At 32.3% G+C, this 22214-nt stretch overlaps 2 protein-coding genes across 4 annotated transcripts; both read right to left on the minus strand.

The window, feature by feature from the left end:
- On the minus strand, nt 5655–8362 carry LOC109336384 (endoglucanase/exoglucanase B-like). The gene is made up of 3 exons (XM_019572949.1): nt 7693–8362; nt 6459–7068; nt 5655–6286 (listed from the first exon to the last, which is right to left on the minus strand). Exons 1-3 carry the CDS (start codon nt 8281–8283, stop codon nt 5868–5870), a joined length of 1620 nt encoding a protein of 539 aa, XP_019428494.1. The 5' UTR covers nt 8284–8362; the 3' UTR covers nt 5655–5867.
- On the minus strand, nt 9009–18653 carry LOC109336383 (ABC transporter B family member 15-like). 3 transcript variants are annotated; one of them, XM_019572948.1, is made up of 9 exons: nt 18168–18653; nt 17855–17909; nt 17117–17295; nt 16482–16939; nt 15014–15554; nt 11519–12442; nt 10476–11044; nt 9464–10268; nt 9009–9269 (listed from the first exon to the last, which is right to left on the minus strand). In XM_019572948.1, the coding sequence occupies exons 1-8, from the start codon at nt 18417–18419 to the stop codon at nt 9464–9466; spliced, it is 3783 nt and encodes a 1260-aa protein (XP_019428493.1). In that variant the 5' UTR covers nt 18420–18653; the 3' UTR covers nt 9009–9269. The 3 variants fall into 3 exon arrangements, with proteins under 3 accessions (XP_019428493.1, XP_019428491.1, XP_019428490.1); XM_019572946.1 differs by having other exon boundaries at nt 9009–9255; nt 9461–10268; XM_019572945.1 differs by having other exon boundaries at nt 9009–9265; nt 9460–10268.

A 22214-nucleotide genomic window follows, 5' to 3' on the forward strand; every position in this document is an offset into this window, starting at 1 on the left:
CATAACCCTATACTATACTACAATTGAATCTTGAAAGAGGTGTAAATTGTAAAATAATAAAGTGTTATCAATAAATTTATTTGTTAAAAACACCTTTTAATATACAAAAGTGATGAAACTAACTTACTAACTTTTATATATTGTTATTTATTTTCCGCATTTTATTTATTCTTTAATACCAACCTTCCTTAAGGAAGAAGTTTGGTTTGTTAATAAAATGAACCCGAAAGGGAGTAAATAAATAAAAAGTCACTAAATTTATTATTCTTTTGTTCTTTGTTTATTTATTTGTATCTAACAACTAACTATTCGTCACTTTTATATATTAGAATGTTATTAAAACGGTGTTGGAATTTATTCCACAAAACCAAGATGGTATTCAAAGGTACTTAATAATTATGTAACAGGTAATTGCTTCGATACCATTATATCAGCGTTAGAATTTATTCTAACAAAGCCGAGATAGGGCAAAGAAGGAATGACTCATTCACATGATTATTAAGAAAATAAGTTGTAACTGGAATATTCTTGAAATCATTATACCGGCGTTGGAATTTATTTCAACAAAGCCGAGATGACGAACAAAGAATAAAATCGAGTTCTCTTACTTACAAAAGGAACATAACGAAAATTAGAGTATTAATCTTTCAACAAATTGACACTGCTGTCAGGACGATTTGTTGAGAGAAGAAAACTCCCAATAAAAAACACCGAGATACGCTTTCAACAGCAAGCAAGACAATCACAATACAAGACTAAAACTCAATTGAGGTTTAGCCTATAACATTATTGATTAATTTCTATAATTAATCCATTAATAATAATTACTTAATTAAAAGTGATATGAAAAACACGGAGTTACATCAAGCATATGTGAGAACATGGATTAGGTCGCAAAATTCAACCTATGACATGGTGGAGGAGATGGAAGCTAAGGAGGAGCTGGAAGCTGATGAAGAGGATTGTGTGGAGTTGATATGTATATAGGACTCCATTGAAGTGGTAGATCTCTCCTCTAACTCCGAGATGGAGGAGGATCCGAGCGAAGGGTTCTAGTGCCCCTGTTGAAGTCATTTCCTTTTCTGTTTTGCTTTTTGGGGTAGGGTATCTGTGTCAGATACTTTTGAAGTGCTGAATAGTTTAGTGTAATGCCCCGAATAACAATGCTTGAGTAGTGCCTCAGACTAGATTCAGATATGCTAGCTTAATTTCTATTGTTCTCTTTGTGTGTGGAATAACAATGCTTGAGTAGTGCCTCAAACCTTGATACATTGCATAATCACCTAATGTCCTTCTTGGAGGATTAAGTCTCTCATTATTTCCATTTGCAGCATTTGAATTCTCCATTTTTTTAGATTGAGGTTCTGAGATTGTTGTCTGTTGATAACTAGATTGTGCCTCTTGAGTACCCTGCTTCTTCTTGTCTTTTGCTTTCTTCTTGTTGCTCTTGGATGATCGTTCAATCTTAGGATTAAACTGCAATTGATCCTCAATAACCTTTCATCTCAAAAGCATAAATGAGAAGACTACAACAAATGTTAGCACAAAGTGTAATAAAAATGAAAATTACTTACAAAAAAATAAAAATTAATTACAACTACTCAATGAACTATCTTCAGAAACTAATATAAATCGCACATTGCTCCCCGGAAGTGGCGCCAAAAACTTGTTAGATATTTTATGGAACGGCAAGCGCGCGCCGTATCGTCCAAGCAATAAAATTCGGTAAAGTACCGGGATATCGTCCGCAGGGAGCATATTGGATTTACACTAATTCCTACAAGACTTACTTGAGCAACTATTTACACAAATTTGTTTGATAATTTGATAATGGTTTTGTAACAAGGTTAAATTAAAATATAAGGTTGACTGAAAATTTAAAAGAGTTGGGATCGAAATTCATCATCTTTCCCTTTTGACATCCATAGATTCAATTCCAAGCAACTTGTGAAGTTATTGATTTTGATGCACATTTTCGGCAATTCATTTACGTCAATTCCTTGAGTGTAAAATCTTTAGATAATCACTCAATTACCAATTCCTTGTCTAATTGACTGATTAACTAGCATTAAAAACAATGTAAAAACAATTCATATATCATTATTCATTCCTGAAACAATAATGTATCAAGGAAGATAATTCAAATCAGGTATCACGTTTAACTTTCCAATTAAACTTGAACCCAAGAACAAGAATGCAGTAGCTAATTAAATTAATGCATTAAGAACGGGATAAACTTCCCAAAATCAAATAACAATTATATTATAATTGAATCCAGAAGTACAAGATAAGAAGATTACATTTCAAATCCCAACAACGAAGAACTAGCCACTCATCCTTGCCATTACAACACTTTGATCATGAGATTATACAAGGAATAATGTGAAGTAGAATCATTTCCACGATTTCTATCCTAATCCCCTTGTTTTTCTCTCTCTTTCCATGCTAAATCTGTTATGAAAATGAATAGCGACCCCTCTGCCTTCTGAAAACCGCCAATATCAGTTCCAACTTCCAAGCCCTCGCCCAAGCTAGAGATTCTCGCTTGGGCGAGTAAATAAGAGGATTTCAGACCCCAAGACAACCCTCGTTTGGGCGAGGATAACTCGCTTGGGCATGGATCCCTCGCTTAAGCCAGGATTAGGCCTGACGTCATGTCCTTTTTGCTCCAATTATCGCTTGGGCGACAATCCCTCACTTGGGCGAGGGACATCAGTGATTTATGGTGATATTTCTTCTATTTGTGGTTTGGGTGACCCTATCCTCGCTTGAGCAAAGTTTGTGATGCTCAAAAGTACCAATCTTCATCTTTTTCTCATTTTTTTTCTTAAATCTTATCTTGAAACAACATAAACACATAAAATTTTCTTCATAGGACAAGATTACTAAGTTATCAGGAATTTTACACAGTTACGTCATAAATATACACTAAGTGCCCCAAAAGCTTATGAATTTACTTACCAATTTGACGCTTAACACTTCCTTTTCCCTTCATTCTCCTTCAAAATCTAACTCCCATATAAACCCTAAAAAGACAAAATATATTACAAACTAAGAATGGAGAGAGGTGGGGAGGCATGTGGGGTGGCAGGCTAGGCAGCCACCATGTAGGGAAGGACACGTCTTTCCCTTACACATCCCCCAGGTATATAGATTATGCAAAAAACAATCACGACATATAGTTTAATGTATATTTATAATATAGTTGAAACACAATTCTTATTAAATATATATTAGTAGTCAATTAATTGAATAGGGAGAACAAACTAAAAATATTTAACTAAAAGACATTATACCAAAAGAATCATAAGTAAAATGAAATGGAATGGAACTACATATCATAAGTAAGATGAAACGGATTGGAACTACATATCATAAGTAAGATGAAACGGATTGGAACCACATATCAGAAGTAAAATGAAATAGATTGGAACAACATATCATAAGTGAAAGGAAATGCTCGAAATAATTATTACTTTGATTGATAGTTGTCTTTCATTTTGAAGGATCAACGTCATTGAATGAATCAATAAAAATGCACAACACCATAAACATAAGCGTCTAGAGGAGAAAAACAGAGATATTAGTTGTGGGTTGAATGGTGTTTCAAGCTCTTCTATAAGAATTAGGAACTAGTCTGTTGAGTTACTGTTGACCATTATGGGTGAGTTTCTTTTATGCTTTCTACTAGCTTATTCTCTATCTACGATTAATACATTCATGTAATGGGAATAATTTTTTTATGCTTTTCTGTTTTGTTATGTTATTAGAGAGAAAAAAAAGCTACGATAAACGTTAACCATAGTATATATTTGATAGAATAGTGTACCATGTAACAAGTATTTGTATACCCTTACCATACTCTATATTTGATAAAATAGTGTACTGTATACCACGTATATGTACCCATACCAAAGAGAACCGCGTATTATGTTTTTATGTTTTGGACTCTGATTGTATTATTGTATTACTATTTAGCTTTTCGTAGGCCGCGTGTGAATAGGCACATTTGACTTACAAAAAGCTAAATTGTAAGCATGCATACAACTGAGAGTTTAAAATATGTTACAAAACCAATATACATAGAGGCGAATAGGCACATGCCTACAAAATATGTTACAAAACCAAAGTATATAGAGGCAAATAGGCACGTTCCTCGATGTCGGACAAGGTATTGGAAGAACGAGACTACTCCTTGATGGAGTTGGTTCTAGGTGGGTGAACCATTACAAAGTTGTGTGTTTCAATTTAGGGGGAAAACACGACACATGAACGGGTATGATGCTCCATGAAAGAGCATTGCCTTGAAAGCGTTCAAATGGTCTTACAAAGTGGTTCAATATGCTAGTCTATATTTGTGGGGCAAGCAAGTTGGGCTGGCAGAGTGGAATACATTATTGCCTACTGTGAAGGAATGCTTGACCCCACATCGGTTGTGCTCTGATGGTGATGCAAGATTAATGGTGGATTTGGCTTTGGGGTGTGTTGTCCTCTAAGTGGGATAGGACTCACCAACTGACTTAGGTTCATATGCTTCTTAAGTCGGTATGGATGGTCTATAGCTGGTGTTTGTTTTGGATTGGCGGAGTTCATTCAACATCTGGGTTTGTTGTTGGATGAGGTGTTTTTGTCTTTCATTCATTTGAAAGAATTGTTGGGTGGTAGGTTTTGGTGGTCTGGCGGTTGTGTCATTAGTTCTGTCGGCTTGGTTAGAAGGTTTTATGTTGGATTGGGGGTTGAGAGAAGGGATGTCGTGATTTGGACATGTTTGTTGGTGAAGGTAAGCCACACATGGCGCCAATGTTCTTCTCTACAGTGGGGGTAGGGCTAAAATGCTGACTTGTCTACTGAATTCGGGCAAGAGTCGACTTTGAACCGCCTGAGTGGGTACCTGAAAAAAGCACTTCAACGCTCAAGTCAATACGAGTAAAGATATGTAAGGAGAATATGAGGATTCAAGAATATAAGTGAGAGTATATATATATTTCCTTATAAGGGGTATTCTCTATTTATAGGGATGTTGAGAGTATGGTATATTCTATGGGGATGCTTTAATAATGACGAGCAATCCTGTCAAGTCTATCTCCGACATGCGTGGGCTGCCATGCCCTGCCTATGCTTTGGCTGGTAAAGTGCTTTATCCACGGTGGGTCATTTTGCGATGTGGCAAAGGGTAACTCGCAGTGTTTCGGACGACATGTTCAACTCTACAGTAGTGTGCTGCTGTTCAAGTGGCGTTACAGTTCTTAGTAGAGATCTATGCTGTTTAGGCGGTGTGACAATTCTGTAACAGAGGTCTGTGATTCTGCAGATGCTGACTAAGCCATGTTCTCTCATTGTAGTCCCTTCACGTATAGGCCAACCACCCGAGAGTGATCGAATGCTATGTGAACCGAATCTTATTTGCTCTTTAATGGGTCATGGTTTTATGAGTTGGCTGGCTAGTAACCGGTCCAGATACCACGATGGAACAAATATGTTGCTACTTTTAGCAGTTTATGAAAAATCTTCTCTATGAGAACACCCAATCTCGTGTCCATATTTTATATTATTTTCTGATTTTTCATTTTATGGATGTTTTCATAGCTACCTGAATCTATTGCTGAGGGATGGATAGAATCAATGGACATAGCACACTATATATATACAGTGTGAAAAAGCATTCATTTAGGTACCATTAGCAGAGAATTGCTGTAATAATATATGTGAAATGGTAAAGGTTGTATAAATATATAAACCAGAATGTAATATTACACACTTGATTATAAAATAATATGTGGGATCCGAATATAGTCACTCTTGGAGGGTGTTATCACCACTCCCGGTTACTCTCATAGTTATCTTTGAGTATGCATTCAAAGACCAAACTATACATTGGTTGGGACAAGCTTAAACCACTGGTTTTGAGGATCATCTAAACATGTAGAATCATCTTGAATGCAAATACATTTTGAAGTCACAATGCGTGACGAGTTTGAGTCCTTCTGCAAACAAAATTGCTCTCCATTTTGATCTGTGGTTGCCAAATGTAGCTTGGAAAGTGATACAGATTTCCAAGAACTCTTGTTGCAATCATCAGAAATCATTGTCGGAATTCCTTCTCTAGTTGCAGTTAGGCACTTCTTATTGCTGACCAAAAGGATATGAGCCCCATCTGCATCATGCATCCATCTATCTTTTGTCCTACAGCTACCAACTTCAACTTTATTCTTTCTATTTACTTGGACACATTGACCACTTAAGGGGTGATACAAGATATATTCATTGGAAATTTTGGAACTAGGATCTGTATCAACAATATAGCTTTGGTTAAATGCTAGTGTATATAGATTTTATATTTATATACATGAAATTATTACAGTGGAATCAATTATACAAATGATTTCTGAAACATTAATCCTGTACCATCTAATAATTTCTTCATTGCTTTCCATTTTGCTAAGTAACAAGAGGGTTACCTTGATTTTTTCTTTGCAGAAGTTGAAACTTGTCACTGAAGTTTGGGTATCTTAACCTTTTCCAAGAGGCATCTAATACACCAAAGGACTCATCAGGATGAACTTTGTCCTCTCTTAGGTAATAGCCACCATGGAATGCCCACAAGCACCAATCCAAATCCTTCTCAACAAGGTAGGTTTGAAGGCAAGTCAAAAACTTGTTATCTGACACTGTAGAACCTAGCTGATCAAAACCAAACTCACTCAAGATTAAAGGTGCTGCATCCTTACCAGTGGTAAGAAACCCTGCTTGGTTCTCTAACCCTTCAATGCTATTAGCACATATCCTGTTTAATGGTTGTGAAGTCCATATATCTTTCAATTTGAGAGTCCCAACACCGGACCAAGAATACAAATGTGTCTCATACACCAGTTTTTTGCCTAAGTCTATCTTCATTGGTTTCTTCTTTAGGAATTGAAACTCAGTGTCATAATTCAAACCTGAGACAACCACTAGAACCTCTGCATTGGTCTTATGAATAGCTGCTGCTCCTTGTGCCATGTAATTGTACCAATCACCCTCATTTTGGCGCGGACCACGCAATTCATTCCTCAAGCTCATTGCCACCACCTGTGTTGTTCAAAAGCAATGCACAACCAAATAGTTGTCACCATTTTTTGTCCATGAAAAAAGAGAGTGTGGGTTTAAGATATCTATTATGTGTAGAAATATAAATTTGAAAAAAGATATTTGCACAGCTATGTAGGTTTTGATCATTTGGAATGAGACAATGCATATAAGTTCTATTTTATGCTTGACAGATCCTATAAATATTAAGACATAAGAGCTAAAAGGGAGATACTTTGATTCCACTCTAATAATGGAATCAGAGAGAACAACATTGTATTACACTCTTTTGACCATATAAAGAGAACTTTGGAACTTTGGTTTAAGACTTTTGTTAGGTAGCTATTAAGTTATAAAAATATATCACACACAGGTTGAAGGTAGTGTGTTTGGTTTGATATACATGCTAAAATGGGATGGAATAAAATATAATGGTAACTGTTTTATGTCGGTTGGAAGATTGACTCTACTACCAGGTGGATAGATGAAAGTTAAAAAGTGAGATATTTTGATTCCACCAAAATACTTTTTTGCATGCAGACCATGAATACAAGTAAGTGGTGCACAAAAATATGTGAGTAAATAGAAAAGTTGATATAAACTATAAAGTGTATATATAATACATACAGCAGAATTTCCAGAAAAGTGTTTGGCTGCTAAATGAAGGCCTTGCAACCATTCCACAGGTTTGAAATTTCTGTCATTAAAGAATCCATTTTCATCATTCTTATTACAACACCATTTTGGCTCACTAACATGATTATCCAACAGCACCTTCACATTATAAGCACCAAGTTCTTTAACCACCAAATCAAAAACTTGTATGTGAGTCATCTTCAACAAAGATGGGTTAGTTTTTTCTATCCCTTTCACCACCTCAGGTATATCCAAATACTTCAATGTATCTTCCACAATGTGATTACCATAACGTGTCCACATATAAACTGCATAGGTTAGACGAATACAATTGAACTTGTTTTTAACAACTTGTGCAACAAGGTACCTTAATGGTTGTTTATCAAGTCCTTCTGGTAACATTGGTTGAAGGTGACCAGCCCAATTGGCACAAACTAGCTTGAAACGTTGCCCTGTTGATTCATCTATGATCCATCTATCTTGGGTTGAGAAAGGATATGCATTAGAATAATATGCAAACAAATTATAGAATGAAAGATTAATGACAACAACAAAAATCAATTTTGATGTTTTGTACAACATTTTGTGTGGAAGAAAATGTGACCATGAAGTTGTAAGTATTAGCCCTTTGTGAAGAGTGCTTATTTAGAATGTTTCTAACATAAAAATAAATCTTCAATCTTTGGCCACAATCTCTATCTCAATATAGCTTCATTTAAGGTCAGAAATAGATTGCAATCTGTGATCATCTTAAAGGAATATATGACAGCAAATCACTATCTTACAAGTGTAAAAATGTCTCTTACTGTATTAAAACTCATTTCATCCACAAATGTTTTTCCGACTAGTGTGAAACTATGTTTTGAGCTTATCAATTATATTTATACATAAAATACAACAAAAAAAGTTGTTTCTTGGTATTTTGATTTTTTAAATGCACTCATGTATAAAAAACCAAAAATAAGTGAAGGATATGAATAACTAAATTATATGTTGTAAGAGGATATTATAAAATTATATATTGTATAACATAATTCTAAGGTTATTAATTTAAAAAATTTAATTTATAAGAATTATTATGTGCAATAAAAAATTATTCATTTATATAACATGGCTCATCTTTTAAAAAAAATAAAAAATTATAATTTAAACATTAATTTGGCATGACTCAATTATGCACTTTTATTAGACCCTGGACTGAGTTTAAAAAACTAACTTAACTCCTGTTTTATTTTTTGTTGTTCTATATTTCATGACATTGCTATCATACTAACTCAAAATATCATATCAAGTTGTTAAGGAAACATTTTACTTCATCCATGCTGATAGATAAAGGAACATCCACCCTTAAGTCCCTTACATAATTTATATACATTTCACGCATGAATAACATTAGGGATAAGTATATTGATACAAATATATCACACAAGTTGAAAGTACCATCTCCCTTCATTCACCATAACCAAAATAACCCCCTCTTTTGTATCTAAATCACCCCTCAAACTCAAAAAAAGAGGTGTATTAGTAAATATCAAACAGGTAAATGAAGTTGGTATGGTTTTTGTTAAGAGAATAAAGTATATCCTCATGCTAGGAGATAAGTTATCTCCTCCGGCCACTAAAATCATGGCATGTGTACTCTTTTAGTTTTTAGAAATAATTTTGTAGAAAATAATTAAATAAGACACATGTCATGATTTTATTGGCAGGAGAAAATAACTTATCTTTTGATATGGGAAGATACTTTATTTTCTTTAGTTAATTAGTTTGATGGTCTTCTTTGAAGACTTACTAAAGAGTAATAAGCTCCACTTGGTCCCTTACCCAACAAAGAAGAATGTGTTCCTTTTTCCACAACATTTCCTTTATCCAACACAGCAATCACATCACAATTTTGTATAGTGCTCAATCTATGTGCTATAACAACACTAGTCCTTCCTACCATAACCTTTTCCAATGCATCTTGCACAAGCTTCTCAGATTGACTATCAAGTGCACTTGTAGCTTCATCCATAAGCAACACCTCAGGGTTCTTTAATATGGCCCTTGCTATTGCAATTCTTTGCTTCTGACCCCCAGAAAGTTGCACACCTTTGTCACCACAGAATGTGTCATAACCTTCTTTCAAGCTTGCAATGAAGTCATGTGCATTTGCAGCCCTTGATGCTTCTATTATCTCAGCTTCATTAGTTTTATTATCAGAAGATCCATATGCAATGTTATCCCTTATGCTCCCACCAAACAATGTTGGTTCTTGACTCACTAGTGCAATGTGAGTCCTAAGTGATCTTAGGTGATAGGACTTTATGTCTCTACCATCTAATGTTACTGTCCCTTTTAGTGGATCATAGAATCTCTCTATTAAGCCTATTATTGTTGACTTGCCTGAACCACTTTGTCCTACCAATGCTGTTGATTTTCCAGCATCAATTTTCATTGAGAAGCCTTGGAAGATCATTACATTAGGCCTAGCTGGATATGCAAAATGGACATCATTTAGTTCAATTTGGCCTCTTAACTTCTCTGGCTTGTAACCTTCTGTGTCATCAGGCTCAATTTTTGTGTACCTGTTTAAATAAAGGGTTTAGGTAGGAAATATATGAAACTATAAGATAGGAGTTTTATAAAAGAAGAAGTGTTATATACCACAAAATATTGATACTCTGTATTATAAAGTTAAAAGTTGTTCTAAAGTTCTCGTCTTCTCAATGTAGATTGTATAAGAAATATTTCGTCTAATATAATTGTCGGTATTTTAGATATTATAATAGTACCTATCAAGGACTGCAAAAACTGAGCCCACAGCATCTGCTCCTTTAGCAAGGTCACTAGTCATGCTACCTGCATCAGCAATGACCCTACCTGTGCTTACCAATATCATGAAGGTCTCAAAAAGTTGCTTACTTGTGATGTACCCATGTGAGATAAGCTTGGCACCATACCAAAAATCTAAGGCCCATGTGCATGATGTGAGGCTCTGGGAACATGCAAGCCCAAGTCCTGCAAACCATGATTGTCTAATGCTCTCTATTCTTGGGCCTTCTTGGGCTTTTTCTAGCATTTTGAGGATTCTATCTTGAGAAGAGAAAGCAGTAATGGTTCTAAGGTTGGAAACAGCTTCTGCAGCTAGCTTGCTACTTTCATCTTGGGACTTTATGGCCTTTTCTGACATGCTTTTGAGTAAGACACGTCTTGTGTAGAAGCATGCTATGATAATGGGCTGAACTGCTATCATAACAATGGCTAATCTCCATGCAATGATCAAGCCCATTGTGCAGGCTATTACCACTGCTGAGATTGTTTGTACCAATAGAGCCATTCTGTCTCCTACTAATGACCTTACCTGTAATGTCAAAACATCACCAAGTAAAGACAAAGTTACAAAAAATGAATTGCCAATAATTGAATCACAATCAGGCAAGCAACAAGGCATTGATCTAGTGATGTAAGGCCCTGTTGGATCCCTAGAATGACTAAAAAGTCAAATGTTTGATTCTTATAAGTGATACTTGTCGAGAGGGATGGCCAAACACCCGAAAAGGGATTAGTTCCTTATCCATAGGATGAAGGAATACATTGGTTATACAAAAAAAAGCTACAAGAATGGCATACCCAAAGGATACAAGTACAATGCATACCCAATAAAACATAAGGTCCAACATGAATATTACTCAAAAAAAAAAAGTTTGGTGTTATAACATGTGTAACAGTTGATTAGTGAAACTATAATAGGTGAAGCTATTGTTACACATGTAATGATAAGGTAACGTATAAGAGTGAATGAAAACTTCATGCAAAAATAAAAGTAAAAACTTACCACATTGGCATCTTTTGCAAGTCTAGAGCAAACAGCACCAGTGGAATTCTGATCCTGATCAAACCACCCAACCTCAAAAGTGAGAATTTTAGAAAACATTCTCTCTCTCACCCTTTTGGTCAAGTACTCACCCATGTAAGCAAAATTATAATGCTGTAAGATATTAACAACCAAAGAGAACACAGCTAATCCCAAAAAACACAGAGAATATATCATTGTCTTCTTCTTAATCTCCTCATGATCTGTTAGAAAATAAACAGATATCATTGAACCCATTGCAAATGCATAAGTAGGTTGAACAGCACCAAAAAACAATGCATTCAAGCATCCCAAACATGCTTGCTTCCACTCAGGTAAATTCAATGCCAGCAACCTCCAAAATGAAGGAACAGGTAACTTGTCATCCTCTACAACATCTTCAACATCATCACCATCATTGATCGAAGCGCGCAGCGCTGAATTCGCGCTACTAGAACGACTCACAATTGATAGTCTTCGGCTACTAGTGTTGTGCATGTTTTCTCTATTTGATAATATAGATGAATTAGGAAGAGGGTAAGTGTTATTATAATCATCTTGGTCACCTTTTGTGTTTTCTATTTGCTGAAGATGAATTAGTGAAGTATAAAGACCATGAACATTTTGTATAAGTTCATTATGTGACCCCATTTCCATGATTTTTCCATTTTGCATAACAGCTATAGTATCTGCATTTCGAATAGTGGATAATCTGTGAGCTATGATAATTGTAGTTCTTCCTAATGCTGCTTTGTCTAGAGCTTCTTGCACAATTCTTTCAGATTCTGAGTCTAATGCACTTGTTGCTTCATCAAGGAGAAGGATTCTTGGTTTTTTTATAATTGCTCTAGCAATTGCTATTCTTTGTTTTTGTCCACCAGACATTTGAACTCCTCTTTCACCAACCTATGTACACGTAAAACATGTAACATTTTATGATAACATAGTACAAACTCACTTATGATCAAAATCAAATTCATACTTCATCAAAAAAAAAAAACATGAAATTCACTTACTAATAAGACGTTGATTTAAGTAGTATAAGACCTTAGTAGATCGTCAGATAGATCAAAATATTAAAAGTTTGATTTCTTTGAGTGAGACTTGTTAGGAGGGTAACCACATACCCGAAAAAATTAGTTCTTTACCATAGGGTAATGATATATCGACTAAATAAAAAAAAGTTTTGTAAACATATTTCCAAGGAAATCATTAATTCTTTTTTTGGAAAATATATGGAGGTTTAGTCTAGTAATTGTTATATTAGATAATGTCATGTCATGATTTAGCATACTATAATATAATAGGAGGTGCGGAATGAATTAAACAATTATAGAAATTCATGATAGAGTTAGGTAGTTTAGGTAGTGTGAAAAAGGAAGCATGTCACAGTCTCCACCTATTTAGGGAAAAAATAGAAAGGAAGTCAACCATTAAGGTCTCATGTATTTTGCTTTAGGAGTTATCTATCTAAGAATGTTTTGCATATCCCTTTACCATTTTCATTAGGTTTAATTTTTTAAATAACATATAGAGATATATGAAGTGTCAATGATTTATACATACATAATTATTAATTTATATTAGAGTTAATAATAATCAAATATGAATGATATGATATATAATAAGTATTTTTGGTTCTTTGTATTTTTTGTTTAAATTCTATTTATTTTCCCTTGCAAATACTAAACAAAACTAAGATAGTAATATAAAAAAAGGATAGTGAAGATAGTTTTGGCATATTCTAGAGAAGAAAAAATATATTGACATAGTCACATAGATGCTTTGTGGTCCTAATTTGACTGCAAATTAGGATATATAATAAAAAAAAGATGGTGCCTATTTTGGGAATTTAATTCTTGAAAAGGCCATTTGATGGTTTGCAATTGGAAGAAATTAGATGGGGGTGCTTTATGCTTGTGGACGACCCAATTATTAGTTGCTATTAACATGCACTCTCCATTAATGCACCAAACCATTCAAAGATACAATCATCCATGTCCCTAAACATCATTGTCAACTATTCTATCCCATCTATAACAAGATAAGTTATGATACTCTCTCCGGTAATGGAGATGCAAATATACTACAAATAACATGAAAAATATAAGGATATTACATATAATATAAAAAAAATATAAGGATATAATATTTTTATCCTTTAAATATAATAATATGATATATTTATCCTTTATTATAAGTATAAAAATAAGAATTTGACTTTCTATTACTGGAGATGATTTTGGTTGAAGGATGAGTAGAATTTTAGTATACTTTGTAACTAATAAAAAGTGTTTAAATAGTCTTATTGAAATTTAAAGCTTAATATCTATGACTCTTGTAAAGTCTTTTATACAACTAGTATATCATGAATAAGTGGATGATATGTGTATCATGTAAAAAACATTTAGAATGCATAAACTATTTTATTTAAAATTTAACCATATGCTATTTTCCGAAAAATAAATAAAAAGAATTCAACTATATGCTTTTAATAAATGAAGCACATGATCCATGGTTATGGTTATGAATGACTACTTCATAGAGTGCTTTTTTGTGTGGATAAAATACTATACAAGATTTTAATCCTTTAGAAACCTAGTTTTCTGGAAAAAATTTATATGAAATTAACCATAAAGCTTCCTTACTTTTTAAAAGCAGCTGTCATCTAAATTGGCTCAAAGGGTTGAGTCATCATTGATTAACGATTTTAACACTTGTGCTAACTAATTATAATAAGAAGCATTTTGTTAAGTGGGTATGAGTAACTGTATTATACTATTATGTATATATCTTTTAACATTGGATGAGAGTTGAGACACATTATATAGACACCATATGATGAAATAAGGGTTAAAGAGTATTAAAATAAGCAATACCATGTATTTTAAGGTGAATTTGATGGAGTCAAATTTTGTTGGTATTACTAATGATATGTTATGAATAAAAAACTAATCTCTTTCGGAACGTGTGATTGTCCCTCCCACAAGTGTCACTCTCAGGAATTTAAATTATTGATATTTTGGTCATCCTGATTATCTAGTGTGACCTTATACCACTAGACTAATGCCATGATGGTAAATTGATGCATAAATATGATATGCAAGAAAGTATAACTTGAAAAATAGATTTTGGGTGTTCAATAGCTGGAGTGATTGTAGTATAAACATAACTCCATAATTACCTTGTGTTACAAGGTAAAAAAATTTGTGCAATTGAGTTAGACACCAAATATAGAAATTACACATAATAAAGAGAGAAAAATGAATAGATTTACTATAAAATGAGCGACTTAATATACGAGACTCTCATTTAATTTAATAAAATCTTAAGAGTGTAAATGTAAATAATCTGATTAGTCTGGAACCATTTTCTAGAGAATGAATAGACTATACCCAAATAATGTTTTAGTTTTACAAGTGCTAATTGAAATGTCCAATCTGCATGCACTAATTTGAGATGATAAGATGCACTTACTTGGGTATTGTATCCATTAGGCAACATAGAGATGAAATTATGAGCATTGGAAGCTTTAGCAGACTCCACAATCTCATTTTCATTAGCATCCTCTCTTCCAAAAAGTATATTCTCCTTAATACTTGTTCCAAATAAAACAGGTTCTTGACTAACCAAACCCATTTGAGACCTTAACCACTTTATTTGCAACTTATTAATAGCAACCCCATCAACCCTTATCTCTCCTCCAATAGGGTCATAAAACCTTTGCAAAAGTCCTATCACTGTTGATTTTCCTGACCCACTCCCACCAACTAAGGCCAATGTCTTACCTGCTTGAACCTTTAAGCACATATCGTTCAATATAATGCTGTCTGGCCTTGATGGGTATGCAAATTTAACCTTATCAAATTCAACTTCTCCTGAAATATTCTCTAGAATATCACCATCCATGTTGTCTGAATCAATCTTTGGAACTCTTCTTATCACTTCCATTACTTGTTCTGCTGCACTGCTTGCTTCTGAGAAGTACTTCACATTAGATAAAGCAGCGCCTAATGCTCTGTGTCACAAATAATATGGTAACAAACATCATTTAATCTTAAATACTAAGGTAAATTAGCACGATTAAGGTTAATATTTGACTTAATTACACTTAATAGTTCTCTTATTTCAAAATTTATACTTAAAAAACACAATACATGAATCTATTATATGCATATAAAAATGGAGTCTACAATCTATATACAGTTGCTAAAAAAATTTATACACAAACACTATATATTATTTATTTAAAAAATTAATAATGATTAAATATCAATGGTGGATTATATAATAATAGTGTATAAAATTCAGTGAATAATTATTTGTCATGAATGTGTAGCAAATATTTTTATGAAGTTTGTGTATAAAAAATACTAGATATTAGTGTTTTAAATTACGGTTGCAATCCTGATTATGATTGTGATTATTGTGATAGTGGCTTATGTGATGCGAATTGTAGTCATTGCAGTCTGATTGACCTGATTTGCTCCAATGTGGTCCAATATATTTGCATTATAGTCACACCATTGTGATTTAGTGTCAAACTTATGTGATACGACTGTAATGATCACTACAACAATATTATTAAAACCAAAGCGTAATGTTGTCCACAATTTAAATCAATATTTCATTAATTTTACATGAAATACTAAAGAATGGGGATCAACTGTCCCACTTTTTTGTGTCTCATTGTGTCCCAATCCAATGAAAATTTGACACATACTTAAAAAAAAATTAAGAAAAATATAAAATAATATTTTTATGTGATTTAATGGGAGTTTTTGTGACGGAGGATCCTCGTTCATATACTAAAAGGGTGGGGCCAGTACCTCTACTAAGAATGTAACTCATGAAAATAAGTAATAATGACATAAAACTTCAAATGGAAATCAACATTTTTTAAGTAAATATAATATTAAATGTTATTAAGGGTAGGTATACTTACAATCCACCAACAGATATAGAAGCTCCAACAGCAAAAACAGTCCCTCCTTTAGAGCCATGATACATAACCATTCTGCTACCATACCAAGACATAAAGGACCAAATAGCAAAAACAACACCATTGCTTCCAATGGCTAACCCTTTAGCCAAGCCTTGTTTTAACCCTAACTTAACTGACCCTTGTAGAGAATCAGAGAAAGCAACTATGGTCTTGTTTTCCCCAACAAAAGAATACACAGTTCTAATGGATGATATTGCTTGTTCAGCTATTGTACCAGCTTTATTATATTCTTCTCTTATCTTCCTAGCCAAACCCATTAATGTTCTTCCATAAATTAAACCAGGGATCACAAGGAGAATCACAAAAGGGAACCCCACTATTGCCAATCTCCAAAGTAATGCAAAAGCCACTATGTAGCTCCCAGCAAACATTGATATATTTGTCAAAAAATTTGGTGCCTATAGTTTTTAAATTGGAAGAAATTAAAACAATTAATGTCACATTTCTAATAATAATTTATAGTAAACAATTTTCAAGGATATTTTCATATATTGTTTAGTGGCCAATTTAAGTCTCTCATGATAATTTATATATAATAGTTCAAAGCAGAAAAAGTTGTGATTTTTTTATGATACCTTTTCAGCAAGGCAATCTTGAATTACAAGACTATCATTAGAGACACTAGTGATAACTTCAGAAGTGCTTGTGACATGCAAATCAAAGTATGCAACTTCTTGTCTCAGAATTGCTTTTAAGTACCTAACTCTCATTCTTGCAGCTTGTCTTTCACCTGTTCTTGTCCAACAATATCCCTCTGAAATTCCAAAAGTTAACACTTTTTTATGGCTCAAATAAAATCAAGTTAATCTATAAGTTATTTGAACCACTATGAAAAGGTCCATCTCATAATTTTTTTAATCATAACACTTTTCACTCTTACTTTATGACATTGAAAAAATATATTTTTGTTTGGGAAAATACTAAAGGTATGTTGATCTATAATTAAAAATATGCAAAGAAGGATGTTGGCAAAACTAGTATAAAAAGGTGATCACTCTTACTTTATAACATTGACAAAAAACATACTTTTGTTTTGTAAAATATTAAAAGTCTGTTTATTGATGATTACAAAATAGGTAAAAATGATGTTGCCCAAAATTAGTATGAAAATATGATCAGTGTTAAAAACTTCCCAAATGACTTGATATATAACAAACTGTAAAGAATTTGTTTAAAATGGGTGTTCAAATAATTTTGGTGACGCTTCACACCACAATTATAATGTGATACCAAATCATAATGATGTGGCCGTATCGAGTCACAACATAACTGTTTCAGATAGTATTTGGGTTGTATGCAAGACTGAAACTCACCCAAGAAGCAAGCAACAAAAGATCCAATAGCCAAGTATAGCAAATCCACCGCATTCTGCATCACAAGTTAATAGAACAAAACTCAAAACCTTATGAAAATTGTTCCTTTCATCATATTAGTTCCCTCAACACTTATTTTTATACATATTTTGTAATCATCACTCACAAGACATATATGGTTTCCACCGTGAAAGTGCAACGATCAATAGTTATAAAACAAGTGTGAAATATGGTGTATACGAAAGTAAGTACAAAATCATCATTACTAAGAAGTCTTGAACCATATTAAGCAAGTGATAAATTAAGGAAAAACCTGATTCATTTTCTGGATGAAAGTGCTTCCTGAGTTGATAGATGAACCACCAATATTATTCATAATTTTGCTAGTGATAAGCAACACCAAAGGGATAGAGAAGCCATCACCAATGGCACCAATGAAACCGAAGACCATAAGAAACCAGTCATGGCCATCAGCATGCATGAAAATGGACCTAATAGAACCATTCTTTTTCTTTCTAACCATGCCACTACTTTTATCAATATCCCCACCAATAATACTACTCATTATTTTCCTTATCAGAAACAACCAAAACAGTGAGATTCTGTGGCCACTTTAGAAGTGGCTTTCTTGCTTAGAAAATCAGCTTGATATATGGCCTTAATATTATTATTATTATTATGTAAAAATGTTGCAACGTTGTTGTTGATTTATAGGAATCAGTGATTGAAAGGGTGATGTGTGGTGGTGGGGGCAAACATAAAAGAAGAGAATGGTCATAGTTATTTGGTACCCCAAATAGAATGTGGAGAGGAGTATGGTAATGAAGGTGGAGTAGAGTGGCATGTGTATATATATGGAAGGGAACCATCTTCATGTTTGACTTTATTATGATAAATAATAAGTATTTGAAAAGCATCTTATTAATGATACATGATTAATAAGTTTGCTTTATTTATATATATACATATAATGACATATTCCTTTCCACTCAAAAGTAAGTTATACTAGTTATATTTAATCTTAACAATTTATTTTTTAAAATTTAACGAGCCAAATGAGTGAGTGCAATAAGTGATGAAAGAAAAAAATAAATCTTAAATAACTTTTAAGTTTCACTTATTTAATCTGTTGGATTTAAAAAAATGAATGACTAAGATTAAGTGTAACTAATGTAACTTAACTTGAATGGAAACTAATCCCTCCTATATATATATTTTGTTATGAAGATATTTTTTTATGACAGATGGTTTATCTATATTGGAGGACAAGACTAGACACAACCCTAAAATTATTTGTATATCGAGCCACCCTTTTCAATTGTTTCTTGTATATTAAGGAAGTGATTAGATTCATAATATGTATGAAAAAGGCTTAGAAAAAGCTGAATTTAGTTTAATGATTCTCATATCTTGAAAGATATTAGTATTTAATAATAGATCGATTGATAGATCTTTCCATATAAAAAACAAAAAATAACATGATTCTTAAATATGAAGTTTGTTTTTTAAATGATAAGAAAGAAGGTGAAGAGAACAATGAGAAGTTAGTCTTAATTTCATCATAGACATTATAATTAAAACGAAAACGAGAATATAATTTTTGGCTAACATTATAGGATTTTGAGCAAGATATTAAAACAAGTGGTTGAATGATTCATATGTTGAGATATTTGCTTCTAACACACTTCTTTTAACCATATTTAATTTTGCTGGTACTTGATTCATGGTTTTTTCTACACTAGTCATTTCATTTTTGTTGGTGCATTTTTTGCCCACAATCTCTTGAAGTAGTCATGCTACTATTTCCATCCTCCTAATGTAGCACTTAATATGCATTTCGAACCAAATATTTAACGCATCTTCATAAATCTAGATCTATCTATCATCATCATTTTGTTTAGATATTGATGATTTCAGAGCTTTTAAGAAATCTTCATATTCCTCTTTTCCTAATAAAACAAACTCTTCTCTATTGTAAATTCTAGAACGTAACACCATTCCTCCATGCTGCTTACAATTGCATCTTCATCCAAAGCTACTAAAATAGTATTATAAAACATAATATCATTCTGTGAACCTAGACTTATATTCTTTGACTTATTCACTCTTTCATTCATAAAAATTGAAATTAAATGGAACAATAAAGTAATATTGGTAAGGTGGAGGAATCTACTAGTCATTTGTTCTTCTCTTGTTCTGTATCTTATCTTGTTTGGCAACAACTCTATTCTTGCTTTGGGCTATCCTCCATTATTCATTATGACGTCATGTCTTCTTTTGCAATCCATGAAAGTGCTCTATAGTTGGAGAATAAGAAACAAAAATGGTGGATGACAGTTTGGTTTGTCACAATTTGGACTATTTGGCACATTAGGAACAAAACTATTTTTAATAATAAGATGTTTCAAGTAGATGAGGTGATGGAACTTATTTTTATGCACTCTTGGAGCATTCTCAATGTTCGCTTTCCTCTTTTTTCTTATTCATTTGTTGATTGAGTGAGACACCCATCAAATTGTCTCTCACTTTATTAATTTAGAGATTATGTGGATAGGAGTACCACTTGTTCTCCAAATTTCTTTATCTCTTGATTAATAATATTTTCATTACTGATAAAAAAAGTAATATTGGTATGTAAAAATTAAAATTAAATAATAATGATATGACAATTGGAATTTTAAAAACTGAAAATTTTTCATTGTCACGAATTTAATATTATCTACATAAAAGAACCAATTTCACAAAATAAATAAAGTTTAAGAAGTAATTAAGAAAAAAAATAGTTCATAATAATTACTTGTAAAAAGCATAAAGTTTAATAGGTTTAATAGATTTTTCCTAAATAAAATAAAAAAGTTATAAAATAAAATTAAAGGGTGAGAGTACTTCTATCTGGTCTTGGTTTGCCAGTTGCCGATTCGAAAATGTAAGATGAGTTTTATAAATCAAGTAAGATGTCATTGAAAATTGACAAAAACATAATTATTAATAAACATAAATTTTATAAATAGATCAATTAGCAATCATATACTACAACATAAACATGTCTCTTTATATGTCTATTTATATTTCTGTTTAAATCACAAATATCCTCTATGAAGATAATCCTATTTTAATAAAATGAAATCTCCATGGATGGTAAAGTTTTCCTACCAAGTTTTAAGAAACTGTATTTTCAAAGAGTCAATATTTTTAATTAAGTTGTATGTCATGAAGACATATTTTGTATTATTTCTAATTAATAAATATGAACCTAACCGCTGATTCAGCAATGAGCATACTTATTAAATATATTTTCTAAATGATGGTATTGATGTTCCCCTTAGTACTTAAAAGAAATATTAGGATCAACTATGACATATTTGCATACGAAATATACACGAGCATGCGTAAATATCATTTATTAATTGGATCGGATAAGTATGCGTATAACTTAGCCATACATCATGCATTGGAGTGAATGTAACCACCCATTTTCTTATAAAAATTTGATGATTTTATATAAGTAAAATGGAATTACAAATGTGGTACCCAATATTTGTGAAGAAACACTAAACTTAATTCATAGAATAAACACAGTTCAAGGGTCATACACCCAATCTGAAAGTAGAACACAATTATCCCTATAACTTTTAAACCACAACCATGACTAAGATTAATTCATGATATCTGAAAGTAGAATGTTTTTTTTGGTCTTTTATCTTATTTTTAAGTTTTAATTTGGTTTTTAAATTTTGTCAGAGATTTCTTTCTAGTGATCATAATCTTATTATTGAAATTTAGAGTAATTTTATGATTAAGATGGAGAAATTACGAAAGTGATAAATATAGAGATAAAAAATAAATAATAGAGAGAAAATATAAGTTGGATCAAAATATTCAATTTTGGACGTAAACCTAATTTTCGGTTTTTGAAAAGGAATCAGAGTGGAGAACTTTATATATATCAATAAAAATCTAATATTGTCATGACAAAAGAGTTAAATCTATTACCTATATAATATAAAAAACTTCCTCATGACATGTGTCAATCTCTCAAGCTCTCATGACATGTGTCAACCTCTTATCAAAACTAAAGGTTTCTCATGACATGTGTCAATCTCTCAATGACATGCGTCAATATCTCAATAACTCCCTCATGACATGTGTCAACCTCTCAAGCCATCATGACGTGTGATTTATTTTAAAAGGAATATGATTACCTATGCAATATTAAAATATAATGTTACTATAATATTAAAATAATAATAATAATATGAATCATAACATATTGTTTGTAGTTATTTTAGAGTTAAATAATATTTATTTTTATACTAATATTATTTTAGAATCAAATAATAATGAAATTATAAATTTATTG

The sequence above is a fragment of the Lupinus angustifolius genome, chromosome LG20 (assembly GCF_001865875.1).
Source record: "Lupinus angustifolius cultivar Tanjil chromosome LG20, LupAngTanjil_v1.0, whole genome shotgun sequence".
NCBI classification, from domain to species: domain Eukaryota; kingdom Viridiplantae; phylum Streptophyta; class Magnoliopsida; order Fabales; family Fabaceae; genus Lupinus; species Lupinus angustifolius.

Coding starts and splice junctions, on each gene's coding strand:
- LOC109336384 (XM_019572949.1), bottom strand. CDS start 8,283: ATGTTGTACAAAACATCAAAATTGATTTTTGTTGTTGTCATTAATCTT. Junction 7,069..7,692: donor ACTTTTCTGGAAATTCTGCT/GTATGTATTATA, acceptor TGAACAACACAG/GTGGTGGCAATGAGCTTGAG. Junction 6,287..6,458: donor TCTGCAAAGAAAAAATCAAG/GTAACCCTCTTG, acceptor TTGTTGATACAG/ATCCTAGTTCCAAAATTTCC.
- LOC109336383 (XM_019572948.1), bottom strand. CDS start 18,419: ATGAGTAGTATTATTGGTGGGGATATTGATAAAAGTAGTGGCATGGTT. Junction 17,910..18,167: donor TCATCCAGAAAATGAATCAG/GTTTTTCCTTAA, acceptor CTTGTGATGCAG/AATGCGGTGGATTTGCTATA. Junction 17,296..17,854: donor TTTTGTTGCTTGCTTCTTGG/GTGAGTTTCAGT, acceptor TTGGAATTTCAG/AGGGATATTGTTGGACAAGA.